Below are 26,465 nucleotides of genomic sequence, written 5' to 3'. Positions count from 1 at the left end.
AATTCCGTTCTCAAAGGATTATTAACTTGAAATGTCGCAAGATTGCCTTACAAGCATAAAAAGCCTTCAATTGGCTAAGGACACAACCTTGTGCTTGCACAACAGGGAAACAAAATTGATGTAATTACATATCCCTTCAGAATCCCAATTGTATTCTATCTCATCATGGAGCCTCAGCGGACTTTGACCTTAATTAACTTAAAATTGAGACAAATGCAAATCAAGGTCCCCATCTTTGCAAAGATCTGTCATGTTGATCACGCACCACAAACTGGACATAATTCATCACCAGCTTACGTGAGCTGAGTTTCGCTTTCCAACAGCAATCAGAGAGAGAGAAGTGATTGATCTTTTTGCATATTGCTGATGGTGAGAAGATTGATTTTATTGGTTTGGTTTGGATTTACTTCAATGATCTTGGTTCAATTTAGGCTCCACTGAAGCAAGGCTCCTTATTTATCTCCATTATTTTTCACACTCGCACATTGTCACAAAGGATCCCGGGAGGTTAGGACAGGAGGCCCTCCATCTATCTTATTTTCCACTGCTGCTCCAGTCAAGGTCCATGGGGGCTGTAGAGCTGTGAGCCCCACAGGTGAAAGGGAAGATATCTGGTTCCTTCCACTGGGTGTGCTAAGAGACTTGATGGCAGTTTGAGAGATCCAGTAAAGTTGGTGGCGGGATGAGGGGAGCCATGGGGCCCAGGTTGAGCAGGAGAAAGGGGCATGTGTCTGGGCTCTTTCCAGTGAAGGTTATAGTCAGTGGTGAGATTCCCAAGCATCAGCCATTGACCGCCCTTTCTCAATGAATAATTACTTTCCTCACCTGGACACATTGGCTGGAATTTTACCACCCCACCTGCCACAGGAATCAGAGTGGACAAGGAGCGGAACATGGAAAAGTCCACTGCGCTCGGTTTCTGGACGAGAGACACCATAAAATTCCACCCATTGTCCATCAGAAATAGCCCACAGCATTATTGGGAACTAAAGGTCCTATTGAGGGAAGTTAGGAGAGTTGGATGAGTACTTGGCATGCCATAACATTCAAGGCTATGGGCCAATGCTGGCAAGTGGGATTAGGTGGGCAAGTCGGGGCCTTTCATGCGTGGGTGCAGGCTCGATGGGCTGAATGGTGGCCTGTTCTGCACTGTAGCATTTTGTAATTCTGTGAATTCTGCCATCCTATTGAAATCTATGTGGAATAAGACGGAATTTAAGTTTATCCAGATATCCAGTTATCATACTTCTCGTGTATTAATGGGATACAATTAGTATTTCAGATAGAAACTTTGTATTTTCACACTAACTTTCTAAAATTCAAGATATGAAATACAGAAGTTTGCAGCACAGGAGGGCATTTGGCTGTTTGGTCTTTACTGGCGCGCTGATACAGAACAGAACTAATCTTACTGCCTTGATCCCCTTCCCTAGACGATCTGCAGAAGGGCAGAGTGTTATTTAAATGGGGATAGGCTGGGAAATGTTGATGTACAAAGGGACTTGGGTATCCTACGCCAGTCACTGAAAATAAACATACAGGTACAGCAAGCAGTTAGGAAGGCAAATGGTATGCTGGCCTTCATTGCAAGACGATTTGAGTACAGAAGCAAGGATGTCTTACTGCAACTGTACAGGACTTTGGTGAGACCACACCTGGGGCATTCTGTACAGTTTTGGTCTCCTTACCATTACAGGGGGAGCAATGAAGGTTCACCAGACTGATTCCTGAGGTAGCAGGAATGTTATGTGAGGAGACACTGGGGCAAGTGTGCCTGTATTCACTGGAGATTAGGAGAATGAGATGGGATCTCATTGAAATGTATAAAATTCTGACAAGGCTGGACAGGAATGTTGTTTCCCATGGCTGGGGTCATGGTCTTAGAAAATGGAGTAGGCCATTTGGGACTGAGATGAGGAGAAAATTCTTCACTTGGAGAGCAGTGCACCTGTGGAATTTTCTACCACAAAATGAGGTGGAGGCCAAGTTACTGGAGGTATTCAAGAAAGAGCCAAATATATTTATAGGCTCTAAAGGTGCCAAGAGGAATGGAGAGTGTGCAGGAGATAAAGCACCCACCATGATCACAGTGAAAGACAACAGAGAAGGCTTGAAGGGCCGAATAGCTAATACTGCTATGTTTTTATGTTTCTGTGGAACAAGTAGAGGAATAAATTGAAAACTGGTTACAATACTGAAAGGGGATTACTATAAAAAAGAGATTACGGGTAATTACAGGTATCACGGCACCTGCAAAATATAGCCATGGAAGACTGTGAATATTTCTGATCTCCTTATTATAAAAGGGACATAATGGTATGGGAGAAGGTAGAAAAAACATGATGCAGCACAGAAGAAGGTGACTTTGCCCACCATATCTAGCTGTGCTGGCTCTTTGAAAGAGTTATCCAATTAGTCCCACTCTCTCCTGCTCTTTCGCCACTGCCCTTGTGATAATCCCCATGATCTGCATGGGAATCACTAATGAGCTCCCTAGAGATTGGTAATTAGCCAACCAGGTGGAGCTCGAATGCCGAGCCCTGTATAAAGCAAGACTCTGAGAGGGCCCATTAAACTTTTAGTTGCGATTGGGACCTGTTGTTTTCGCCACAGGCTTGTGGTTATTGTTTATTTTCATTTTCTGCAATAAATGGTCCCTTCACAGCCGACACCTGGGGTTATGATGCTCTGTCAACTTTTCCTTTAAACTATCACCATTTTCTATTGAATGTTACCATTGAATCTGCTTCCATTACTCTTTCAGGCAGTGTATTCTAGGTTATCATAACTGACTTTACAAATTTCTGATTCATTTCTGGCTTCTTTGTCAATTATCTTTTGTGATATGAGGAACTGAGTTCATGGTCCTTCGAGTAAGTCCTCTCAATGTGCTCAGGCATCAATGGCCGGCAGGTTCTAATTTGTTCTTGTGATTTTGACAACACATAAGCCTTAATTATTCTATCTTTCATTTGATCCATTTCCTTTCTCATCTCTGCTCCCCTTTTGGTTCTCTCCACACCAGTGTCACTTGACCCTCTCGCCCTTCCTCAATCTTTTCCTCTTTTTTTCCCACTTGTTGCTTTCTGTTGTCTTCCACCGCCGCATGACTTTCCTTCAGAAAAACTTGTTTTAATGAGTATATTTGACTTATCTCTCATTACTGCTGGGGTAATCTCCACATAGAACTGAAAAAGCAGGGGGTTAACAGTGGTTCAATCTCTCCAATTTCTTCAGTTGCACAATGTCAAATATAAGCAGGAAAAAAAAGATTATTTCATTGTAGCTTTGCAAAGAAACTCAGGAGTAGGTGTGATGACGCGGATGGGTAAAAAACTTTCTATAGACCATAAGAAATAGGAGCAGAATTAGACCATTCGGCCCATTTAGTTTGCTCTACCATTTGATCATAGCTGGTATGTTTTTCAACCCCATTCTCCTGCCTTTTCCCAGTAACCTTTGATCCCCTTACCAATCAAGAATCTATCTATCTCTGTCTTAAATACACTCAATGATCTGGTCACCATAGCCCTGTGGCAATAAGTTCCATACAGTCACCACCCTCTGGCTGAACAAATTCCTCCTCACCTCAGTTCTAAAGGGTCATCCCTTTACTCTGAGGCTGTGCCCTTGGATTCTAGTCTCTCCCACTGTCTATCCAGGCCTTTCCTTAGATTCAATGAGATCCCCCAGTTTATCCCTGGGGCTGGTTTCCATATTGTCAGATGACAATAATGATGGCTGCTTCAAGAGAAGGGATCCCAAGCAAGCATTAATCCTCTTTTGAATGTACTCGAACTTGAGGAGGCAATGGTGTACTGTCGCTGGACGAGTAATTCTGAAACCTAGGGTAATGCTCTGGGGACCTGGGTTTAAAACTGGTCTGGTCTACATGTGACTCAGACCCACAGCAACATGGTTGACTCTCTTAACTGGAATGGCCTAATAAGCCACTCAGTTAAGGGCAATTAGGGATGGGCAATAAATGAAGGACCACTCAGTGATACCCACATCCGATGAACAGATTGCAGAATAAAAATGCCTGCTTTAGGAGTGGGTAAAGAATGCCTCACCTTTCTCTTTATTTGACAATGAAGATGGTTGTGCATACCCTTCCTGCTTCCATTTTGGGGATTTCAGTGACTGTGCAATTTCTAGGGGAGTAATGTTTTGCCTGCCAATCTATAAAACAATCTTTGGAAGCAACTTCTAAAGCAGAGCGAAGGGAATCTCAACTTGTTCACACTGGTCATGTTTATTGGATGATGAAGATTTTAAAAATTAATCCCTATTAAATATCCCTATTAAAATCATTCAATACTGTTAAAGGATACAAAATGTGACTGGATAATTTATGTGGAGATGTGTATCCGATTTCCTTTTGAATGTTGCTATTCAATCTGCTTTCATTACCCTTTCAGACAGCACATTCCAGATCACTTGTCCAGGTGAAGCCTGATGCCCATTATCTCCAGGTGCTTCTAGCAGCTGGTGTTATTTGGGTGTCAATGGTGGAAAATATGACATATGATATCAGCATGTCATTATCCCTCATTTCAAATATTTAGACTGGTGCCAACTCTATTTGGAGCATCTGATAGGTACCTAGCAATACATGTCCCTGATTTCTTTGTTCTGGCACTTGAATTATGCCACTGACATGGAACAAACAATGATTAAATGGCTACTGTAAGGAACCAGATAGGAAACTCCAAGGTATATTGTGAAGTTAGCCTAGACCCCAATTTTCTTTGATTTTGGCATTAGTGCGAGCATAAGGTGTTTCTCTCCAACTGTGATTCTACTGACCCACCAGGAAGCTTTTATTAAAACAAACTTTACTTAAGAAGACAGAATATAACAAAAAAATTAACGTTACTTTTACCAATTAAAATACTTAACATGACAAAGTGTAATTTTTAGAGCGATCTATCTCTATTGTTCCAACTTAAGCACTATCTCCCATAGATATTAATCCTACTTCAGAACCAATTAGCACCAAAGGACGATATGCTCACGTGGATGCTAGATTTCCAGCCGTTTAACCCCCCCCCCCCCCCGCCCCCCCCCCCCCCCCCCGGACAGATAAAGGAAAACACCTGCCCTCTGACCCCCATATAACAGCTTCCAGATAAAGATCTACCTTCGAGCAGCAGAGCTTCACAGAAAAAGACCTGTTTTCTGATAGATCCCAGTTTCCAAATCCAGAGAGAAAAAGAGATGGACAGAATTATTCCTTCTCTCCCTAGATCCCAAACAACAATTAAGCTGAGTTTCTGCAAAAACAAATCTTGCACAAGAAACAGGACCCAAATGTATTTCTTAATGATACAGTATTGTCACACTACACTTATTCAATTCCAACATGATGGTATAACTGAGAGCAACATTTTTGTTTTTCTGGTGCCACTCTTTAGATCCTTACCTTTTGTAAATAATTAATTTGTTATAAGTTATCTGATTTCTTGCTTATTGCGGTAAACCGAGTTCATTACAAATTACATACAATCACTGGGCTGATCACTGATCCTGATTGCCACTCTAGTCACCTCTTCCCTATTTTGTTTCCCTTTTTGATACCCTATTTTTATAGGATCACCATTCATTTCTCATTCTGAAGTTTTGATCTTCCTGTTCAAATTATGCTCCTTCCTTCTATTGAAGTGCTCACTTTTGCTTACACATTTCCTCAATGTCTTTTAAAATTATGGAGCAGTTTGAGAGAATAAACACGGAATAGATATTTCTATAGTAGACAAGTTAAAAACCAGAGACTGTAAAAGTATAATGTAGTTGTTAATAAATTCAGTAATGAGACACTTCTTTATTGTGAGAATGATTAGAATGTTGAACTCACTGCCACATAGTGAAGACAAATTGCCAAGATGTTTTTCAGAAGAAGGTAGGTTTGTACATGAGAAAGGAATAGGAAGCTGTTTTGATGGAGCTAGATCATTTCGGGAGGGAGGAGACACAGATGCGCTGTAAAATTCTATTTAGTTCAATTCACAAGTGTACCAGGTTTGACACAATTCCAAAAAATCTTGCATGTACAAAAACAGAAAGACAACCAGAAGTGGGACAATGTTTGTCCATTCAATGGCTTTGTTCAAGGAGGATTTCAAACTATTCCAAAGTCCAGCACGGTGTCAGCAATAACATTATGTTTGATTCATCATGAATGGTTAGCACTGCTGCCTCATAGCGCCAGGGACCTGGGTTCGCTTCCTGGCTTCTGTAACTGCCTGCGTGAAGCTTGCACATTTCCCCGTGTCTGCGTGGATTTCCTCTGAGCGCTTTGATTTTTCTCCCACAGTACAAAGATGTGCGGGTTAGGTGGATTGGCCCTGGTAAATTGACCCTTAGTGTCAGAAGGATTAGCTAGGGTAAAGGCATGAGGTTACGGGGAAAGGGCCTGGGTGAGATTGTGATTAGTGCAGACTGGATGGACTGAATGGCCTCCTTCTGCACTGAAGGGATTCTATGATACACAATATTATATGTTCCATCAATAACGAGTTTATTTTCCCTAGAGTGAAAATCCTGCCCGCAGCTCACAAAATATGGGAATACTCTACCCATTCCATTTTGGAATTGGAATGCAATTGTCTAGCCCACTTTAAAAAATAACAATTCTACAGCAGCATGTATGTATGTTCATTGTATCTGGGATTGACAGAGCTTTTCTCCTGTGCATCAGAAACCCATTAAGGTTCAGAGAATAAACCATATGACGATAACATGGCAAACTGTGCTTGCATACCTGCAGCTGAGGCATGTCCATCTCTCTCGACTTTTCACGAAGCTGGGATTCCAGTCGGGCTTCCCCCTGCGGAGAGTTAAAATATATAATATCTGGTTTGGCATTAACTTGGAGATGAACGAGTTGAAGGAATATATTTGACATGCTCTGTTTAAATAATCACACTTCATTTTATTCATTCACGAGCTTCACTGGCTGGCCAGAATTTATTGCCCATCCCTAGTTGTCCGTGGAGGTCAGTTGAGAGTCAACCACATTGCTGAGGCTCTGGAGTCACATGTAGGTCAGATCAGGTAAGGACGGCAGATTTCCTTCCCTAAAGGACATTGGTGAACCAGTTGGGTTTTCCTGACAATGGTTTCACGGTCATCAGTAGATTCCTAATTCCAATTTTTTTAATGGAATTCAAGTTCCATCATCTGCCGTGGCAGGATTTGAACCTGATTCCGCAAAACATTAGCCGAGTTTCTGGATTAATTGTCGCGTGATAATACCACCAGGCCATTGCCTCCCCATAAGACCACGTAGAATCTATTCCATTTGAGCATTCAGAAATATAGACAATTGCAAAATTTGGGATATTTTGTCTTTCCTTGTCACTTTTGCTCATTTCAATCAGATAAACTGGAGCTAATTAAAAAGAGGTATTCAATACCTGCTTCAGAAAGTTAACATTGAACTGCAGCCTATCGAGAGGGCAATTTTGATACAACACAAACTCAAGATCATTTTGGTGATGGTTAATAAAGCTTAAGCATCAGCGTAGCTCGGTGTCTTCTGATTCAGAAGATACAAGTCCCGCTTTACAGTCTTGCTCCTAAAATCTTCAACACAGTGCTAAACGAATGCTACATTGGCCGGAATTCTCCGCCCGTTCATGCCGGTTGAATTTTCCAGTCCCACCGTCAGTGCACCCCTGCCCATGGGTTTCCCGCTGACGTGGGTTGACATCAATGGGAATCCCAACTGACAGTGATGGGAATAGAGAATCCTAGAGGTGGAGTGAGAGTGACAGTCCTTGAAATTAAGGCCACATTTGGCCACAGTGTGGCATCAAGGAGCCCCAGAAAAACTGGAGTCATGTGGGTGTCAGGGGGGAAACACTCCATTTGTTGGAGTCATACCTGGCACCAACAAGAAGTGGGAATGTTCGCCGAAGATTGCACAATGTTCAGCACCAATCGCAACTCCTCAGATACTGAAGCAGTCCATGTTCAAATGCAGCAAGATCTGGACAATATTCAGGCTTCGGCTGACAAATGGCAAGTAACACTGGCGCCACACAAATGCCAGGCAATGACCACCGATAAGACACACTCTAACCATCGCCTTTTGACATTCAATGGTGTTGCCATCACTGAACCTTCCACTGGGGTCACCTCAGGGTTACCATTGACCAGAAACTCAACTCGACTCAACACATAAACACAGCTACCAGAGCAGGTCAGAGGTGAGGAATACTGTGGCGAGTAACTCACTTCCTGACTCCCCAAAGCCTACCCACCATCTACAAGGCACAAGTCAGGGGTGTGATGGAATACTCCCCATTTGCTGGATAAGTGCAGCTCCAACAACACTCAAGTAGCTTGACACCATCAAGACAAAGCCCGCTTGATTGGCATCACATCTATAAACACCCAATCCCTCCACCACCGATGCTCAGTAGCAGCAGTGTGTACTATCTACAAGATGCACTGCAGCAATTGACTAAAGATCCTTAGACAGCACCTTCCAAACCCAGGACCACTTCCATCCAGAAAGCCAAAGGCAGAACCAGCACCTGCAAGTTCCCCTCCAAGTCATTCATCAGCCTGACTTAGGAATGATGTGGAGATGCTGGCGTTGGACTGGGGTACGCACAGTAAGAAGTCTCACAACACCAGGTTAGCCTTGCTTAGAAATATATCACCATTCCTTCACAGTCGCTGGGCCAAAATCCTGGAATTCCCTGTCTAATGGCAGTGTGGGTCAACACACAGAGCATAGACAGTAGCGATTCAAAAAGGCAGCTCACCACCAACTTCTTGAGGGCAACTAGGAATGGGCAATAAATGCTGGCCAGCCACGAATGAGTGAAAAAAGGAAAAAGCTGCTGCATTTTATACCACAACAGTGACTCCATTTTAAAGATACTAGGCTGGAATGTATTTTGGGCCATTGTAAAAGATGCTGTTTGAATGCAAGTACTTTAAAAAAGTGTTTCACAAGAACCATTGTGAATGGTAAAACAAAACAGTGCTTTGAAAGGGACAAAACCTGTTGATAAGCTCAATGTTATAATCCACCCTTTAAAGTGACGGACCTCAGGGTGCCAGGATCTCAGTAGGTGATCACGTACCTGTTTCTTCTCGGCTTTCCTCTTCCCTTCCACGATGTTCCACCTTTCCTCCTCTGCCCATCTCCTTTCTTCTTCTTCTTCTCTACTCCTCTGTTCTTTTCTGTGCCTTTCCTTCAGTTCTGGTTTCTTTTTCTCGCATTCTTGCTGTTTTCGCAGCTCCTGTTCCCTCTTGTGATGCTGTGTGAGGCAGCGTAGAAATGATAATTGTCAGGAAACCCCAAGTCTAGCTGATTACTTTGACCATCAGATGCTGGATTTCAGTGGGAAATAAAAGACTGCATTGGGTTGTGCACATACAGACCAATGCAACAGGGAGGATTTGGACTTTGGTAATAGTGCAAGATGTCAACAGTGCAAAATTCAGCTCCTGTTGTCATTGGATCCCTATAGTGCAAAAGGAGGCCATTCAGCCTATCGAGCTTGCACTGACCACAATCCCACCCAGATCTTATTCCTGCAATCCCACATATTTACCCTGCTTATTCCTTGACACTAGCATCAATTTAGTATGGCCAATCAGCCTAACCCACTCATCTTTGGACTGAGGGAAGAAACGGGGGCACCCAAAGGGAACCCATGTAGACATAGGGAGAACGTGCAAGCTCCACACAAACAGTCATCCAAGGCTGGAATTGAACCCAGGTCTCATGAGACAGCAGTGCTAACCACTGTGCCATTATGGATCTCTCGTGACTGAAATTGATGGGTGGATGTTCAGGACAGATGCATAATGGGTGGCTGAATCAGTATTGTCCATTCTACACCATTGCCCGCTGTCTGCAATTACCCAGGAGTGTTACCACTGTGCTAGTGAGGGGGGAGGCCATGTGTAATGCCATGCCTCAACACTAAGGATATAACCTTAATATATAAAACAAATGCAGTATTTACAACTATGTTAGTGAGGCAAAGCAGACTGATTCTGACTGCTTAAGAAATCTATGTGAAAGGGAATAGTGGGGTGGCACAGTAGTCAGCACTGCTGCCTCATTGCTGCCGAGGATCTTTTCCCGGCTTGGGTCACTGTCTGTGTGGAGTTTGCATGTTCTACCCGTGCCTGCGTGGGTTTCCTCCAGGTGCTTCAGCTTCCTCCCACCCTGAAAGGTGTGCTGGTTAGATGCATTGACCCAAACAGGCACCAGAGTGTGGCGACTAGAGGAATTTCATTGCAGTGTTAATGTGAGCCTTACTTGTGACACTAATAAATAAACTTCACTTCACTTTAGTTGTACTGTTTGTGACAAGTGAAACAAAAAAAGAAAGTGATCCCTCTGAGGGGGGTGATACACAGTAGCATACGCCAACGGTAAAGCTTCAAGAAGAAAACCCTTACATCCTCCAGCCACCTCCTCTGCTCTTTCTGCTGGTTGATGCGCTTCTGCCGCTCAGCCAGTAGCTGCTGCTTGTACTTCTCCTGCTGCTGCAGTTGTTGCTGGAGGACCTGCTGTTGCTGCTGGGACGCCGAACGGTTTGTGTTCTCCTGCTGCAACCGCAGGAACTCCCGGCGAAGCGTCGACTCTCCGGGCTGGTTAACGATGGAGCTGAGAGGGGAGCAGAGAGCACAGATGGTGATCGGGACGCAATGGGAAACTTTACAGGTGTAATGAAGACCTTGGGCGAGAGGAGCAGCTGAGGAATGCCAGGCAGGGCTGCACTTTCTGCAAAAAGCCCCAATCATTGGAGAGTTGTTGTCAAATCTAACTACTCACATTTTTCTGTTGCAGATGTGCAAGTAATTTCACCTGTAATTGGATTTTGCAGGAATGTGTTGACTGTGTTGCAACATAGCTACAAAAGCAATTCTGTGACAGATGTGCACTTTGCCAAATACAATAATAAACTAGGGTATGATTACTTCAGGCAGAACAGTGTTGAAGTGTTTCAGTAATAACATTTGCACAAAAGACAGTCAGATGAAATAATTTATCATATTGGTGAAAATTTTAACAGTCAGTGTGGACCCTTTTCTTCCATTTTTTATGACTGGAACTCCTGTCTCACTCTGCAGCTCACCAGCCTGGATATTTACTCAAAAAGAATAAAATATGTGCGGTGCTAGGGAAACCAATGGGGATTTTGAAGGGGAGGGAGGTGGTTGGAGAGGAATTAGACAACCTGGAGAACACTCAACAGGCCAGCACATGGATGGGCGGGCACACATATGCGCACACACACGCATGTACATGTGCACATACATATGCACACACACAGACAATACATGCATACACGTGCGCGCATACGCAAACATACACACACACATGCACATGCTCACATACACACACACAAACACAACACTTACACACAATACACACAAACACAACACACACAAACAGGGTTGCATGGTGGCACAGCAGTTAGCAGTGCTGCCTCACGGCGCCAGGGTCCCAGGTTTAACTCTGGCCTCGGGTCAGTGTGGAGTTTGCACATTCTCTCTGTGTCTGTGTGGGGTTTCTTCCAGGTGCTTCAGTTTCCTCCCACAGTCCAAAGATGTGCAGATTAGGTTGATTGGCCATGCTAAATTGACCCTAGTGTCAGGGGGATTAGCGGGGTTAATGTGTGAGGTTACGGGTATAGGACCTGGGTTGGATTGTGCAATGGTACAGACTTGATGGTCCAAATGGCCTCCTTCATACTGTAGGGGTTCTATGAAACACAGCGCACACACACACACACACACCTTCTATGATCTAGTCTGTGCCTGGGTGACTGCAATCTGCATGTTCTTAAATTTACTTTTAATTAAGTGAGCAGTGAAGATAAATAGCAGTATTATCAATATTGACAGTGAGCAAACAATGGATTCTTGAATAATAAGGGAGTCAACGGGTATGAGGAGTAGGCAGGAAAGTGATGTTGAGCCCACACTCAGGTCAACTATGATCTTACTGACTGACTGTTGGAGAAGGGACAAGGGGCTGAGTGAGCTCCTGATTCGTGTGTTCATACAACATAGTCACATATACAGATTGACAACACTGTTATACTCATTGGAGTTTAAAAGAATGAGAGGCAACCTTATTGAGACAGATAGAATTCTTAGGGGCTTGACAGGGTAGACACTGAGGGGTTGTTTCCCCTTGTGGGAAAGTCAAGGTCCAGAGGGCATAATCTCAGAGTAAGGGACTCACCAAATTAAGACAGATGTGAGGAAGAATTTCTTCTCTCAGAGGATGGTGAATCTGTAGAATATCTTATCGCAGAGGCTGGGTTGTTAAGTGCGTTCAACTCAATTTTTATTCAGTAAAGAAATCAAGGGTTATGGGGATAAGGTGGAAAAGTGAAGTTGAGGATTATTGCATCAGATCATCATCTCACTGTGGAATTCGCTACCACAGAATGTAGTTGAGGCCAAAACATTGTCTGATTTCAAGCAGAAATTAAATACAGTTCCTGGGGCTAAAGGGGTCAAGAGATATGGGAAGGAGGGGGGAATCAGGATATTGAATTCGATGATCAGCCATGATCAAGATGAATGGCGAAGCAGATTCAAAGGATCAAACGGCCTACTCCTGCTTCTAGTTTCTATGAATGGCAGAGCAAACTCGGTGGGTTGTGTGGCCTATTTCTGCTCTTTTGTATTATGATCTTATATTGTAGCAAAAATAATCCAAAGCTAGCTAAAATAACTTGTTTTAAATCTTTTCAGATTGATATCTGTGTGTTTTTGTAATTATTTCTGAATTAATTTCTTCATGGCTTTTTCATTTAGCGAGTGGTTCAGATCTGGAATGCACAGTGCTGTGGAAGCAGGTTCAACTGAGGCTTTCAAGAGGGCATTGGATGATTATTTGAATAGAAACAATGAGCAGGGGTGTGGGGAAAAGGCAGGAGAATGGCACTAAGTCACAATGCTCAATTGGCACACTTGGTACGGTTCTGGTCACACTACTACAGAAAGGACATTATTAAACTAGAAAGAGTGCAGAAAAGATTTATTAGGATGCTGCAGGGACTTGGTGGATTGAGTTATAAGGAGAGGCTGGATAGTCTGGGACTTTTTTCCCTGGAGCATAGGAGGTTTAGGAGTGGTCTTATAGAGGCCTATAAAATAATGAGGGGCATAGATCAGCTAGGTAGTCAATATCTTTTCCCAAATTTAGGGGAGTGTAAAACTGGAGGGCATAGGTTTAAGGTGAGAGGGGAGAGATACAAATGGATCCAGAGGGGCAATATTTTCAAACAGAGGGTGGTGAGTGTCTGAAACAAGCTACCAGGTGGGTACAATGATATCTTTTAAAAAGCATTTACATAGAACATAGAACACTACAGCACAAACAGGCCATTCGGCCCACAAGTTGCGCCGATCACGTCCATATCTACCAAGCCATAGAACTATCTATAACTCTCAATCCCATTAAATCCCATATACTTATCCAGAAGTCTTTTAAAAGACAGTTACATGTGCAAGATGGTATAGAGGGATATGGGCCAGATGCGGGCAATTGGGATTAGCTTAGGGGTTAAAACACTGGTTGGGCAAAAGGGCCTGTTTCTATACTGTAAAATTCCATGACCCTCTGACTCTAATGCTCATTTACAGTAGTGCAATCACAATGGGCCGAATGGCTTCTTTCTGTGCAGAAAGAACGGTTTCCTCATTTCATCACTTCCTGAGTAATATTCCTCCTTCACCCATAAACAACATTAAAGAATGAGGTCAGGGAATATAACTTAACTCAATTCTTGGAATTTTGCTGTACTCATGCACCAACAGCAGAGAAATATTTGCAATTGTATCGGGCATTGGGTGAGGCCACATCTGAAGTATTGTGTCCAGTTTCGGTGTCTTTATTTGAAGGAGGATGTGGTATCTATTGGAGGCAGTTCAGAGGAGGGTCACCAGATTGATTCTGGGGATGAAGGGGTTGAGGAGAGATTTAACAGTTTGGGCTTGCACTCAGTGGAGTTTAGCAGGATGAGAAGGGGTTTGATCGAGGTATATAAAATTTTAAAAGGGATTGATCGAGTAAATGTAGACCAAATGTCCCCTCTTATGGGACAATCTAGAACAAGAGGTCACAGGTATAGTTTGCGAGGTGGTAGATTTAAAACTGAGATGAGGAGGAACTACTTCTCGCAGAAGGTGGTGAATTTGTGGAATTCACTGCCCCATAGCGCGGGGGAGTCTGAATCAAGAGGGAGATGGACATATTTCTAATAAAAGAAAGGGAAAGAGGGATATGGGGAACAGGCGGGGATTTGAGACCAGGGAGAGATCAGCCACGATCTGATTGACTGGCAGAGTAGGTTCGAAGGGCTTACTTCTGCTCCTAACTCCAATATTCCTAAATTGAAACCTAAATTTGCTTTTATCCTAGCAAAGATTGCATATTGTTAATGTATCATTTCAGTATCTTGGCCTAATTGCCTAAATTACTGGGAAGGCTAATTGGAGTCAATTAGTCACAACATTATCTCCACTCCACACAGCAGTCTCAAACACACCCCATATAACCAATTTGGTTTTTAAAAAATAGCTTTCACTTTTGTGGAAAAATATAATTGCAGCACAGCTTCCTCCCCACACCAACTCCTGGACAATATTTCTCCTCTAACGACCAGCTAAAGCAATGAACAGAAGCACATTCAACTGAATTCTGGTGATCTGCCCTCAGCAAATTTCTTTTTGGGGCAGCGGACTGGCAGGGTGGCACAGTGGTTAGCATTGCTCCCTCACAGCGCCAGGGACCTGGATTTGATTCCCAGCTTCAGGCGCCTATGCAGAGTTTGCACTTTGTCCCTGTGTCTGCGTGGGTTTCCTCAGGGTGCTCTGGTTTCCTCCCACAGTCCAAAAAAGATGCATTAGCCATGCTAAATTTTCCCTCAATGTACCAGAACAGAATCCAGAGTGTGGCAACTGGGGGATTCTCACAGTAACTTCATTGCAATGTAAGCCTACTTGTGACACTAATAAATAAACTTTAAATTCTTTTATTCGTTCATGGGATGTGGGCATTGCTGGCTGGATGAGCATTTATTACCCATCCCTAATTGCCCTTACTGAGTGGCTTACTGGGCCATTTTCAGAGGCCAATTAGGAGTCAGCCACATTGCTGTGGATCTGGAGTTACATGTAGGCCAGACCAGGTAAGGGCAGCAGATTTCGTTCACTAAAGGACATTAGTGAACCAGATGGGTTTTTCTGACAATCGACAATGATTTCATGATCATCATCAGACTTTCAATTCTGGATTATTTTATTGAATTCAAATTCCACCATCTGCCATAATGGGATTCAAACCTGGATCCCCTGAGCATTACCCTGGGTTTCTGGATGACCAGTTCAGTGACAATAGTGCAGTGCATCACCTCCCCTACAAACATGGCAATATCAGGCCAAATTGTAACCTTCCAAAATGGACTGGCTGAAGGGCTGGTGGCGGAGATTCAGCGGTGGCTTTCAAAAGAGAATCAGATAAATATGTCAGTAATGTTTGATTTGATGTGCATGTACCTTTAAGGAAGTGTACCTTAAACTGCCATCCACCTGGTCCACCATGAGACAGAATATGACATCTAAAAGTTTTGGTCTACTTTTCTGAGGAACGAAATTCTTACTCACAAGGGAGTGCAGCAAAGGTTTATCAAACTGACTCTGGGATGGCAGGACTGACATATGAGGAGAGATTGACTAGGTTAGGATTGTTTTCGCTGGGGTTCAGACGAATGAGGGGGGCTCTCATAGAAACTTACAAAATTCTAACAGGGCTAGACAGGGTAAATCCAGAGCGGATGTTCCCGGTGATGGGGGAGTCCAGAACCAGTGGCACAGTCTGAGGATTTGAAGTAGACTATTTAGAATGGAGATGAGGAGACATTTCTTCATCCAAAGATTGGTGAGCCTGTGGAATTCAAGACCACAGGAAGTAGTTGATGTCAAAACATTGAATGCATTCAAGAGGTGGCTGGATGTAGCACTTGGGGTGAATGGGATCAAAGGTTATGGGGAGAAGGCAGGATTAGGTTATTGAGTTGGATGATCAACCATGATCATGATGAATGGTGGAGCAGGCTCAAAGGGCCAAATAGCCTCTTCCTGCTCCTATCTTCTCTGTTTCTATGTTTCATCCCATGACTCATGTCTGACAGGTCAGAAATATCTACATGCTACCTAGTTTGTACTGTCTGTATATGATCTTAGCTGCAAGTAAAAACCCAAGCTATTGTTCTTTCAATCCTTGCAGTATGATTGGTACATTTGTGATTGACAGAAGAACCCAATGAATAATTAAACTAAAACAGCAAAGTACTACCGATGTTGGAATTGGAAGCAAAAAGAGAAAGTTGGGAAAACACAGCAGGTCTGGTAGCATCCGTGGAGAAAGAAAACAGAGTTAATGTTCTGAGTCTGCACTATCCTTCTACAGAACTAAAGGGGAGAGATGTGTTCATATGGTATAAGAGTAGATTGGTGAGAGCTGGGAGAGATTGCAGCAAAGATGTACTTAGAACAGGTGACAGATGGGACAGTGGGTAAAGGGAAAGGAGAGCTTTTGCATTGGAACAAAAAAATGTTTGGGATACTGAGAAAAGGTCAAGATGGAGAAGAAAGGTCAAGACTAACAGAATGTTAAGTCCAGAAGGCTGCAACATACCTAATCAGAAGATGAGGTGCTGTTCCTCCAGTTTGCATTGGGAACATAGCAATGGGCCAAGGACAGACATGGGGACATGAGGGCAAGGTGCTGAGTTAAAATAACATGCATCAGGAAGGTCAGGGTCATGCTTGTGGACTGAGTGAAGGTGTTCCCCAAAACGGTCATTCAGTCCACAGTTAGGGGACAATTTTCTGTCCTGCCCACCATGGAAATCATGGCTGCTGGGGATGGGGGAGGGTGGGGAAGTAGACCATTCAAAGGTCCATTGACCCTGGGTGGGATTTTCCGGTTTTGGGGCAAGTGTGGCTGGAAACTCCTGCCCTCTGTCTCCCCAGTGTAAATTACCCATTGTAAATAAATTACCTTGGTTCCCCTTCTTCTTCATTTAGTCCATCTTCATCTTCTTCACTTCCGCTATATTCATACTCTGTTTCATCTAATGACAAGAAGGGATAATGATGAAGCTGGTGATCTGTCACTCTATGATCATTCCATCACAAACTGGATCTAATTCTTCTTTTAATTAAGTTCAGGTTTTAGTAAGTTGTGTTCTCCGTCCGCTACACAGAGTTTGTTTCTTGAAGCAAACCTTAATGCCAAATTAGGGAGGCTGCTGAGTATGAAAAGGCAGCCTAAGATCGGCAAAGCAATTTCTAATTGTAAATATGTAAATGAATATCAGCTGGTAAATTAAATTCAAATGTTAAGTGTGAAGTATTGTACAAAGAAGTGCAAGAAAAGGGCTGTGAACAAACTTCACAGATTTGTTTGTAACTTTGAGTTATAAGGAAAGGTTGGATAGGCTGGGACTTTTTTCCCTGGAGCGTAGAAGGCTGAGGGATGATCTTATGGAGGTCTATAAAATAATGAGGGGCACAGGTCAGCTCGATCGTCAATATCTTTTCCCAAAGGTAGGGCAGTCTAAAACTAGAGGGCATAGGTTTAAGGTGAGCAGGGAGAGGTACAAATGGGTCTAGAGGGATAAATTTTTCACACACCGGGTGGTGAGTGTCTGGAACGAGCTGCCAGAGGTAGTAGTACAGGCAGGTATAATTTTGTCTTTTAAAAAGCATTTAGACAGTTACATGGTTAAAATGGGTATAGAGGGATATGGGCCAAATGCGGGCAACTGGGATTAGCTTAGGGGTTTTAAATAATAAGGGTGTCACGGACAAGTTGGGCCAAAGGGCCTGTTTCCATGTTGTAAACCTCTATGATTCTATAAGTAGTGTTAAAATGGCTGGGAGTGAGGCTGAAGGAGGTTTGGAGGGATTAGCAAACTCAACACTTAACATCTTCGATTATTCACAAATAGAACTCTATGTAGCCAAATCAACTAAATTAAAATTGGGGGGATTTTAAGGCTACATTGATGCAGTCTTCTGTCAAGTCAGTATCTTGGCAAATTTGCCTGGTTTTAAACAAAATAGTACAAGCTAGTCTCTTTATTTATTAGTGTCACAAGTAGGCTTACATTAACACTGCAATGGAGTTACTGTGAAAATCCCCCAGTCACCACACTCTTATTCGGGTACACTGAAGGAGAATTTAGCATGGCCAATGCACCTAACCAGCACGTCTTTCAGAATGTGGGTGGTGCTGTGGCACAGTGGTTAGTGCAGCTGGAATCAAACCAAGCATCCGGGTTTGATTCCAGGCTTGGATCACCGTCTGTGTGGATTTTGCATGTTCTCCCCGTGTCTGCATGGGTATTCTCCAGGTGCTCCCGTTTCCTCCCACAGCCTAAAAAGGTGCAGGTTAGGTTGACTGGCCAAGCTAAATTACCCCTTAGTGTTCCAGGATGTGTGTGTTAGAGGGATTAGCAGGGCAAATATGTGGAGTTTTGGGGATAGGCCCTGGGTGGGATTGTTATCGGTGCAGACTTGATGGGCCGAATGGCCACCTTTTGCACTGTAGGGTTTCTGTGATTCTATGAAACTGGAGCACCTGGAGGACACACAGGGAGAGCATGCAGACTCCGCGTGACAGTGACCCGAAGCCGGAATTGAACCCGCTCCCTGGGGCTGTGAGGCAGCAGTGCTAAATTTTGTGCCACCATGCTGCCCCATTCAATCCCAAGATGCAATGCAAAGAAGAGCCAAACAGCTGAACTCAGCAACAGGGGACTGAGTTATCAGGAAAGATTGCAAAAAATTCAGCTTTCCAACTTTGAGACCATACCTTATCCAAGTGAATAAGGGAGTAAACGGGAGACAGAAGGTCAATCCAAAGTAGTATTTCAAGGCAATTTTTAACTACAGCACAAGAAACATAAATTCAAACTTACATATGTCAACTTTAGAACTGGGCCACCACTTCAAGGTCATTGTCCTTCAACACAGATCATAGACTATACCTGGCATAGTGGTAATATCACTAGACTACTAATCCAGAGACCCAAGCTAATGCTCTGGCACATGGATTCAACTCCCACCACGGGCAGCTGGTAGAATTTTAAATTGAGTTGATAAATCTGCAACATACAGCTGGTCTTAGTAATGGTGGCCACAATAAATACCACTGATTATCATAAAAACTCATCTGATTTCCTAATGTTCTTTAGGGAAGGAAATCTGCCATCCTTACCTGGTATAGTCTCTATGAGACACATAGCAATGTGGTTGACTCTTAACTACTCTCTAAAATGGCTGAGTCAGTCAGTTCAAAGGCAATTAGGTATGGACAACAAATTCTGGCCTGCCTTAGCACCCACATCGTGTGAATTAATAAAGAAAAAAAACCCAGCCCATGCCATGAACATGCCATGTAATTTTCCCCCATTTTTCCTACATTGCCTTTCACCCAGTATCCACTAGGCACATTCATTATGGGCCATGTAGTAATGATGGGAATCATTTTCAAATGATTGAAAAAAAAACCCTCTAACAACCTAATAAAACCCTGAATTTAAACATTCTATCATTGATACCAGAAAAAGATCTACTGTAAAAAAGTAATCCTTTATGTGCCTATCAGGTTGGTAAACAAACAAGAGACTACATTAAAGACATATTACACTCTCTTCTAAGTGTTCATCATTCAACACGGTGGAACAGCGATTAGCGCTGCTGCCTCACAGTGCCAGGCATCCAGGTTCAATTCCAACCTCGGATGACTATCTAAACAGAGTTTGCACATTCTCCTCATGTCTGCATGGGTTTCCTCCATGTGCTCCAGTTTCCTCCCCACAGTCCAAAAATGTGTGGGTTAAGTTGGTTGGCCATGATAAATTACCCCTCAGTGCCAGGGGGATTAGCAGGGTAAATATTTGGGCTTATGGGAATAGGGCCTGGGTGGGCCTGTTGTCGGTACAGGCTTGATGGGCCAAATGGTCTGTTTCTGCACTGTAAACTCTATGATTCCTGGATAAATAGATCACCTGCTAAACTAAAATCACAAATAACTTTTTGAAACCCAGCCATGCATTCACAATGGCTACATCTTTCATAACAAAAGGTTCCGGCTATATTTCTGAAGCTGACAGAGCAGAATAATGTCCCCTTTCCATTTCAAACCAGAGTGTCTATCAATCAATTGAGACAAGCAGGTATAGAGGGTCTTTGCAACTTGTACCAGCAGTTTTTAACTTAAATCAAAGCACACAACATGGTCGTTGAGGTTGACAGGCAATTTGTTTTTTATATTTTTATATATTATGGCAATTTTGACAATTGGAAAAGTACTGTAATGTCTGACCACCTTTTGTAAGGGTCAATTTGCCTTTGCAGGATAGATTCCTGCAATGAATCACTATATTCAAGACACATCTACATTAGAGCACAGTATTTAATTGTGACATTTGTAGGTATCAAAACATTTTGCACTTAAATGTTTGAATACTCGTGACTCTCAGCAAACTTCACCCAGTTGTCACGAGTTCTGCCTATTTAAGGCTTCCAAAACTCACACCACCACATGACAATGTGCAGGAGAAAAAACTATTTTCTTTTGGCCCTCACAATGGAGACCACAAGGGATTTTCCCTGTAACTTCACTGCAGTGTTAACGTAAGTCTACTTGTGACACTAATAAATAAACTTTAAATTACTATTTTGGTGACATTACCACCGTACCAGCATTTCCTCTATGTGCAGGCACTGGATGAAACGAGCAAATTACAACTACAGTGGTCAGAAACAACAAGTACAAAAACATAAGGGGTTTGATACCTTTCTCACCCTTCTTCTTCCGGGTTCTGTCTATGTGATCCCTCAGCATAATGCGGACTTGCCGATCATTCTGCTGATCACGGATGAACGAATGTCTCAGCAGAGTTTCAGTGGTGCTGCGATGTAAGTGATTCTTCACCAGGCAATTTTCTACAAAATTAATGAACTTCTTCGACCTAAAACAAAATAAGTGAGGTTCAGTGATCATAGACTCATAGAATCCCTACAATGCAGAATGGAGCCATTCAGCCCATCGAGCCTACACTGACAACAACCCCACCCAAGCCCAATCTCCATAATTCCATGTATTTACCCTACTAATCCCCCTGACACTAAGGGTCAATTTCACAAAACTAATCAACCTAACCCGCACATCTTTGGACCGTGGGTGGAAACTGGAACACCTGAAGGAAACCTAGGCAGGCACAGGGGAGAATGTGCAAACCCCACATAGGCAGTGTCCTAAGCTGGGAATCGAACCTGGGTCCCTGGCGCTGTGAGGCAACAGTGCAAACCACTGATGGCATTGTTATGTCAAGTATATGAATGATGTCCGCAAGTCCCAGTCATCACTTGCTTCATCAAAGACCTAAGGGGAACTGTTGACCCCATCAAAAATTCTCGATGTTTAGTTGAGAACATCTTCCACTGTTGTCACCTTGCAGGTAGAAAATTCAGCAGGTCACATCATGATCAACGATCACCTCACTCGGTTTGGCATTGACATCTCTCAACCAGATTCAAACTGGCAAAATTTATAAGGGTCCTATATGCATTAATCCTCAAGAGATTCAGAAAATACTATCCATTGGATATACCCATTGTTTAACACTTGTCTTTTAACAAACCCATCCTCTCAGGCTATAATGTATCGTACTAATTTGGTACATCTCTTTTCTTCATTCATTCATGGGACACCGGCAACTCTGGTTGGCCAGCATTTATTGCCAATCCCTAGTTGCCCTTGAGAAGAGGCTGGTGAGTTGTCTTCTTGAAATGTTGATACAACTGAGTGGCTTCCTAGGCTATGTCAGAAGGTAATTGAGAGTCAACCGCAAAGCTGTGGCTCTGGAATCACATGTAGGCCGGACCAGGTAAGGACGGCAGATTTCTTTCCTGAACAGACATCAGTGAACCAGGTTGGTTTTTCTGACAATGGTTTCATGGTAGATTCTTAATTTCAGAGATATCTTTTATTGAATTCAAATTCCATCATCTGCCGTGATGGGATTCGAACCTGGGTACCCAAAATATTAGCTGTGTTTCTGGATTAATAGTTGAGCGATAGTACCACTAGGCCTTCACCTCCCTCTCTGTGATGCGTGGATTAATCCAGCATGAAGAAAATTGTTTGGTGGGGTCCTTTTCATTCAGACACATACAGGCCGGAAGTTTACTGTCACGCTCACCCCAGAATCGAGTTGGGCGTGGCTGACAGATCAAAATTCTCAGTTGGCCTCAGGTGGAATTTTACGAGCCTCACCCAAGAAAGGTCCTAAAATAGCATCCACAGTCCCCAACCATCATCCACTCAAGCTCTGTCGAGAGGTTTCCTTCCATTCTATCAAGTGTATCACCAGTAAGTTTAACCTTAGGGCAAAACGCAGCAATCACTGAGACATATCCTTGCAAGTTACAAAGGGCAGGTCACACTGACCATGTATGTATCAAGTTGTACTTGTTGAGAACATGTCTTGAACTACATAATGAGTGGCCTTGTGAAGTGTATGAAGAAGGTGATATTCAGGAAACTAAAGACCAGGGCAAAATAATCTGTCAGTTCTTTGATAACATGGATAGTTACTTGACAGATCACACTGCTCTTTGACAGATTTACAAATCTGTGGCTGGTTCTGACAGTTTTTTGGTAGTTTGGTAGTTCTTGCCGATATACTTTGGTAGCATTGGTAACTCTAACAGCTCTTTGACAGCAATGGTATTTCCTTTATAACTGACAGTTACTTGCAGTTTGATAGTTCTTTGACAGATTTGACAGTTCTTTAGCAGCTTGACAATTCTCTGACTTCTAACAATTATATGACAGATTGACAGTTTTTTAACAACTGTGTTATTTCTTTTACATTTCTTTGACAGCTTTGACTGTTCTTTGACAGCTTGGACAGTTCTTTTGGAACTTCATAATTCTCTCATGTCTGGCAGTTCTTTGACTGCTTTTTGATGGCTTCCATGGTTCTTTGACATCTTCTACACTTCCTTCACAGCTTGACAGCTCCTTGACAGCTTTGATGGTTCTTATCATAGAATCATAGAACCCTACAATGCAGAAAGAGGCCCTTCGGCCCATCGAGTCTGCACCAATAACCTTGTCAATTCTATGACAGATCTGATAGTTCTTTTGGAGCGCTGACAGTTCTTTGGCACCTTGGCAGTTCTTTGGTAACTCCAATATTTCTTTGGCAACTCTGACATTTTTTTTGGAGCTCGACTATTCTGAAGTCTTTTTGAGAATTATTTCTCAGTTCTGACAGTTCTTTGGCAGCTTGGACAGTTTTTTCGGGAGTTTGACCATTCCTTAGAATCTCTGGCAGTTCTTTAATAGCTCTTTGATGCCTTTGATGGCTCTTTGATATCTGTGACATACCTTTTACAGTGTTTACATTGCTTTGGTAGCTTCACAACTCCTTGACAGTTTTGACAGTTCTTGTCAGTTCTTTGACAGATCTGACTGTTCTTTGACAGATTTGACAATTCTTTGGCAGCTCTGATAGCTCTTTGACAGTTTTTTACATTGCTTTGGCAGACTGGCAGCCCATTGACAACTTTGGCAGTTCTTTTGCAAGCTTGTCAGTTTGTTGACAGATTTGGAAATTCTGTGGCAACTTGACAGTTCTTTAGTAGTTTTACAGTCGTTTAACATCTTTGACAGTTATCTGGCAGATTTGACAGTTCCAATGAGTTTATGCACATTTTACGCATATTTATACTTATTTTTAACAATCCAAAAGGTTACCTTCCTAAAAGGACGCCTTACTTATTTTAAAGGATGCCTTTCCTCACCCAAAGGTTTCCTGGAGCCATGACTACTTTACCTCTTCAAATCTGTAACCTGGCTAGATCGGTGAATCTACCAAGATTAGGCCAGCTATTACTTGGCTTAATCTGAACTCTCCAGTTTCTACACTCCTGGCTGACTAAATTCACATTTCAGTGGAAACAACCAGTGATTTAAATGAACAGCTGCCTCCATAAATCACTTGCATGCAAACTCCCACCTCTGACTCCACATCTGCTCCTGAGATGGAGTATGCTGAATTTGGGGAGCTGGAGTCAGGATTTCTAGGTTCATGCACCAGGCTCTCAATTGGGGTAAACAATTTGGGCTGGAGTCTTACTTTCTCATTTGTTAAAACTATATGAATATCAAAGCTTTCCCAAAACTTGGATATACCCAAAGTTTCATAGAACAGCAAGGTGGCACAGTGGTTAGCACTGCTACCTCACAGCACCAGGGACCTAGGTTTGATTCCTGGCTTGGGTCACTCTCTGTGCAGAGTATGCACGTTCTCCCCGTGTCTGCATGGGCTTCCTCTGGGTGCTCCGATTTCCTCCCACGGTCTGAAAGGCATGCTGGTTAGATGCATTGGCTAAATTCTCCCTCAGTGTATCCGAACAGGCATCGGAGTGTGGTGACTATGGGATTTTCACAATAACTTCATTGCAGTGTTAATGTAAGCCTACTTGTGACTCCAATAAATAAGGCTATAGACTTTAAGATATTTTTCCAGAGAAAGGAAAGGATCGATCAATCCGGAATGAAACTTTGCTTTATTTTAAACAGAAAGTAAACACTCATTCTATAGCAATTGTGATCTTCCTTTAAATAGGTCTACAATTTCTTTAGACTAAGGGGGGGAAATTAGATTCAACTTGTGGAGTAAGCCTGGGTGGGATCTGACAGAGAGTGTCGGCTAGCTGCCATACAGAGTGGATCACTCACAAGCTTCTTGTGGCAAAATAAGGGTTGGCAGAGTAAGACACTTCAGTGGAGGAAGCGAACAAACAAATCCATCTAAATGTTCAAAATGGAGTCTGGTTCAAACATCAAATAAGAACGGAGCTTTTGACTCGTTGGTGCTCAACTGCTAATCCTATAAAAGTCAGGAGGTTCGAAGACCACAGCAACAAGACTAATTTGTATTTGCAGCTTGCTGTTAATATAATAAGATACACCAAGGCACTTCGGAGTAATGACAAAAAGCAAAATTACGGGTGGCACAGTGGTTAGCACTGCTGCCTCACAGCTCTAGGGACCCGGGTTCAATTCCCTGCTTGGGTGACTGTATGTGTGGAGTTTGCACATTCTCCCCGTGTCTGCATGGATTTCCTCGGGGTGCTCCGGTTTCCTCCAACAGTCCAAAGATGTGCGGGTTAGGTGCATTGGTCATGCTAAATTGTACCTCAGTGTCCCGGGATAAGCAGGTTAGAGGGATTAGTGGGTAAATATGTGGAGTTACTGGCATAGGACTTGGGTGGGATTGTTCTCAATGGGCTGAATGGCCACCTTCTGCACTTGTAGGGATTCTGTGATTTATCTGTGATTCTATGAAAATTAGACACCATGCCACATAAAGCGATATGTAGTCAGATGGCCAAGGGTGTGGTCAAACAGGTAGATTTTAAAGAGTGGTTTTAAGGAAGAAAATGAGTAACATAGAAATTAGAAGCAGGAATAGGCTATTTGTTCCTTTAAGTCTGCTCCACCATTCATTTTGATCATGGCTTGAGCTGGTTGATTTGACAGTTCTTTGACAGATTTAACAGTTCTGATCATCGAAATATAATATCCTGGTTCTGCCTTCCCCCCGTATCATCTGATCCCTTTATCCCCAAGTGCTCAAAATAAAGATTCAGAGAGTTTTAAGGAGAGAATTTCAGATCTTGGGGCCTAGGTAACCGAAGGTACAACTGCCAATGGTCCAATTACTAAAAATGAGGTTGCTCGAGAGGCCAGTGTTAGGGGATCGCAGCTATCTTGGAGAATTGTAGGGCTGGAAGAGATTACAGAGATCTGGCAGGATGAGACTTTTGGGGGGAGATTTGAAAACAAGACTGGGAGCTTTAAAATCGAGGGATTGCTTGACAGGGGGACCGTGCAGACTCAGCACAGACAGTGACCCGAGCCAGGAATCACTGAGGCAGCAGTGCTAACCACTCTGCAACTGTGCCACCTTTATGGGACATGGAGCTAAGGTGGGTAAGTTGAGTTGATACTATCAGCCATGATCTCATGGAATAGGCTTTAAGATCTGCAGGCCCCACTCCTCTCCCCAATGTTCCAGTCTCTGTACAGAAATTATCTTGAACACGGTTATTGGACAAACATTCGTGTCAAATTCCTCTCTCTGCTATTTTAATTGAGGCATTGATTTAAAAGTTGTAGCTCAGTATCTCTATTAAAGTGAGGGCAAGTAGCATTTTTTATAAACTCTTCAAACATTTGAATGATAAATTTACTGACACATGTTTGCAGGTTTTATTAATAAGCCATGTTATCAGAAAAGGCTGTTTTTCGTCAGAGATTATCTTGCCTACTGAATTTGAAAATACAAGTATAAATCTCAATCTAAATCACATTT

General features: G+C 42.9%; 1 protein-coding gene across 1 annotated transcript in view; it reads right to left on the bottom strand.

Annotated features, from left to right (window-relative positions):
- LOC145342331 (mitogen-activated protein kinase kinase kinase kinase 4) overlaps window positions 1-26,465 on the bottom strand; it is a 281,028-nt gene that overhangs the window by 109,712 nt on the left and 144,851 nt on the right. The window contains exons 10-14 of the mRNA XM_080187822.1: window positions 20,869-21,044; window positions 17,063-17,135; window positions 10,435-10,642; window positions 9,102-9,278; window positions 6,764-6,829 (exon numbers count right to left, since the gene is read on the bottom strand). Of these exons, the coding sequence (XP_080043948.1) occupies window positions 6,764-6,829; window positions 9,102-9,278; window positions 10,435-10,642; window positions 17,063-17,135; window positions 20,869-21,044 (700 nt within the window). The remainder of the gene's footprint in view (window positions 1-6,763; window positions 6,830-9,101; window positions 9,279-10,434; window positions 10,643-17,062; window positions 17,136-20,868; window positions 21,045-26,465) is intronic.

This window comes from Carcharhinus amblyrhynchos, chromosome 4, assembly GCF_965287045.1.
Source record: "Carcharhinus amblyrhynchos chromosome 4, sCarAmb.v2.hapA, whole genome shotgun sequence".
NCBI lineage: Eukaryota > Metazoa > Chordata > Chondrichthyes > Carcharhiniformes > Carcharhinidae > Carcharhinus > Carcharhinus amblyrhynchos.
The sequence above is the reverse complement of the archived record's forward strand: the minus strand, read 5'-3'. Positions and strand labels throughout refer to the sequence as shown.